Source organism: Zingiber officinale, chromosome 4A (assembly GCF_018446385.1).
Source record: "Zingiber officinale cultivar Zhangliang chromosome 4A, Zo_v1.1, whole genome shotgun sequence".
NCBI lineage: Eukaryota > Viridiplantae > Streptophyta > Magnoliopsida > Zingiberales > Zingiberaceae > Zingiber > Zingiber officinale.
The window spans coordinates 25,264,792-25,268,229 of record NC_055992.1 but is presented as its reverse complement, the minus strand read 5'-3'; the positions used below and the strand labels follow the sequence as shown (position 1 = coordinate 25,268,229).

General features: G+C 47.3%; 1 protein-coding gene across 1 annotated transcript; it reads right to left on the bottom strand.

Annotated features, from left to right (window-relative positions):
• Positions 1-867: 867 nt before the first annotated feature.
• Positions 868-2,616, bottom strand: LOC121969734 (IRK-interacting protein-like). The gene is made up of 2 exons (XM_042519958.1): positions 2,407-2,616; positions 868-2,304 (listed from the first exon to the last, which is right to left on the bottom strand). The coding sequence occupies exons 1-2, from the start codon at positions 2,572-2,574 to the stop codon at positions 964-966; spliced, it is 1,509 nt and encodes a 502-aa protein (XP_042375892.1). The 5' UTR covers positions 2,575-2,616; the 3' UTR covers positions 868-963.
• Positions 2,617-3,438: the final 822 nt, after the last annotated feature.

Below are 3,438 nucleotides of genomic sequence, written 5' to 3'. Positions count from 1 at the left end.
TTTGTTGCGACGATCCTCCGGATCGATGGACTTTGCTCGGCACTCGATGCTTCCGGACTTTCTGCTGAACATCCTCTTCACCGGCCAGTTCAGACTTTCACCTGGTTCGCGACACCAGGACTTTCCACCCAGGGTTACCACCCCCTAGGACTTTTGCCTGAAGCCATCGACCTGCCAAGACTTTTCGCATAGGGTTACCACCCCCTATGACCTAGGGTTACCACCCCCTAGGGTTTTATCTTGCCTAACCGCAGTTAGGACTTTCCTGAAACACTCAGCAAAAGCTGTCAGATAACAAAGCACCTTAACTTTGAATCCTTTGCCATTATCAAAACTTAGGTTCGATCATCGGATGCTTCCCGCACCAACACCTTCTCTATGGACCAACGTGTCTCCCATCAGCTGATCATTTATAACAGCATATTTCTTCAACAACTTCAGCAATAACAGAAGTTATAAACGACAAAAGAGGTATACATATGGGTAAAGGGAAGATTCTTTATATAATTATTACACATTTCCTAGGTTATACACTTTCCTTTACTTAACAAACTCTTACACACTTTGCCACCTCATGATTGTATAGGTTATATGAAGTGATGCATAAAGAGGGAGTCATCTCCGTCATAAAGGTACGTTCCTTGAACATCTGCAACTTACTCTTGTGTACCTATTATCTACTGTTCTTCATTCACTCGTCCAAATTTATACTAATTTGAATATCAAAAGACCTTCACTAAAAACTTCTTTTGATTGCTGGGTACTGACATTTTGTTGGATCATAGATTCAGCTCTTGAAAATTTTTAAGGGATTCGGTAAAATTGGTCCGTTCCAAGAACCAAATCGCCACGACACCGGGGGGGACGGAATTAAAACTCTTGTGAAATTTGATATAGAGACCTATAATTACTAGTTACAAGCCAAATTTAATTATTCATCTCGTGTCACGTGATTATCGTCTGCTACCGTACATAGTTAAAGCTGTCTACAGTTTCACTCCTGCCGCTTCTGCTCCCCTGCTTCTCATCCACGTTCCTCCGCTCGCCGTCACTGTTGCTACAGTACTCGCACACTACTCTGCACTTGACAACTCCATCTTTCTCCATATACAAATCAAACCCCGGCGCCACCATCTCCCTCACGCTCGCCGGAGTCAGCCGCCGCACCCTACCCTCCGCCACGTCGTCCATGAACCGCCCGTCGAATCTCGCCCCTCGTTCCGCCCTCAGTGCCGGAACCGCTGGGTGCACTGACCGCGCCATGAGTCGAACAACCCACGCCCCCTTGGCAGCCCCGAAGAAGGCCTGCAGTAGCCCCTCCGGCCAAGCCGCCCGCGCCTGAGTCGTCCAGCCCACCATCGCCACCACCTCACTCATTTTCAGGTCGCAGAAGCGGCTCAGCCCCTCGCTGTGGTGCCGTGTCCCTTTGCTCAGCACGTCCTCCCAGCTGAGTCCCCGAACCGCCTCGTACCCGGCTCGGTTCGACTCGCACCGAGCTGCCGGATCGATAAGGCCGGATTCTTCCTCGTCTCCTTCCTCCAACCGGGAGTAGAAAAGCCGGTTCAAGAGAGCCTCCATGTAGACGAGCAAACAAGCCGGGTTCCTCCGCCATTCGACCGAGGCCCGGGGATCGAGCGGCTGGATTAGTCCGGCGACTCGGTCGACGGACCGACGGACGAGCCGGATTTGAGCGATCAGCAAGCGGGCGAAGTGGCGGACCGCGGTCCGTGCTTCTTCCACTGCGAGGCAGAAAGCTCGAGACGAGAAGGCGACGGGCCGAACCGACGGGTGGGAGATGGACCGGATGTTTGACTCAAGTAGGTCGACCTTGCGCTCGAGTTCGGCGAGCGCGTACTTGAGGCGGGAGGCCTCGAGGAGCGCCTCGTCGCGCTTGCGCGTGACGTGGAGGATCTTCCGCGACAGCTCCGCCGCCACGAGCCGCCACCGGTCATCGCGGACGTCGGCGGCAGCGGAGGCGGAGGAGGCGGCGCTTGCGGGGCTTCGGCGGGTGAGGGAGAAGAAAAGGGAGCGCAGGATGCCACCTGGGCTGGCGGAGGACGTGGTGGAAGCGGAGGGGTCGATGGGGACGATGAGTTTGTCGCGTGAGGTTGGGCGACAGTTGTTGCAGGAGACGGCGACGGCCTCGTCGCTCAAGTGCCCTGTTTTGGGGCGCGGTGGCCTCCGGGCGGCGCCGCCGTGGAGCGGGGTGGGGATGCGAGACTCGGCCCGTGGTGGATCCTTGGACGTGGCGCGCACCTGCTGCTCTTCCTTCTCGTCGTCTTCCTCCTTGTCGTGTTCCGGTATCTGTCAACGAGTAATTAAATTGAGAATTCAATGCGAAGAAGAAGAAGAAGAAAAAGAATTGTAGAGATCGTAAGAAATCGAGGAATTGATTTGACTACGTACAGGAGTGAAGGAGGAGCGAGGAGGGAGACGGAGAGAAGAGGAGGAAGGAGAAGCCATGGCTGATGGTTTGCCTTTCTGTTTTTCCTTTTTCTTTTTTATCTGTAATATTGCGTGACTTTGCTTCACTGCTCTGGTTATTAATGCTGCGCGGAGAGACTTCACTTTCATGCATTAATGGCTGCTTAATTATTGCCTCTCTCCCCCTCGTTCGTGTCCAATTCTTAACAGATCATCGGCGGATTATTTAAAGCAGGATTGGCAAAGTAAAACACGGTTAGGACATTGATCTCCTCGTCTATTACGTGTTTTATTCCAGCAAAATTTTAACAAATTTGAAATGCAAAAATATTTTCTTAAAAAAAAAAATGAAATCTAATTCCCATGCACAAGCACAGGTGGACCCTGATCTTCGGGAAGGATGCTTTTAAAAATTCAAGTTATCCTTTAAATCAAGACAATTTACTAAATCATCTAACTAAATTTGGATAATATCCCAAATACATATTCAACTTTCATATTTACTAAAATACATAATTGTTTCTCATCATACCCCTTTTTTATTATCTATAATTTATAGATCTACTGCTAAACTCTATGTCCATTATGTGCCAAACTTTCTAAAGAGTTAGTGACAAAATCTCTCAAAACTGTGTCAATTATAAAATTCACAGCTCTCTTATGAAATTCATTTATAAGGTCATGATTACACCAATGACGTAAGGAGTATAATAAATATAATTTGAAGTATTTTTATACAATTAATGATTTTAACTAAAATTTATTGATAATCTTAGGAACTTTAAAATTACTTAATCAGAACTATTAATTATACTTTTAAAAGCCTCTAGAGTGTAAGCATACCCTCAAATTATATCAAGATTTTAAAATTATAAGATCATTAGCGAGTTTTGACTAAAAGTTCATTGATGATCTTAGGAATCTTAAAATCACTTAAAGCTATGATCATTATATTTTTAAAAACCTCTTGAGTGTAATTAATCATATTCTCATACCTAGATTCCATAGCTTAGA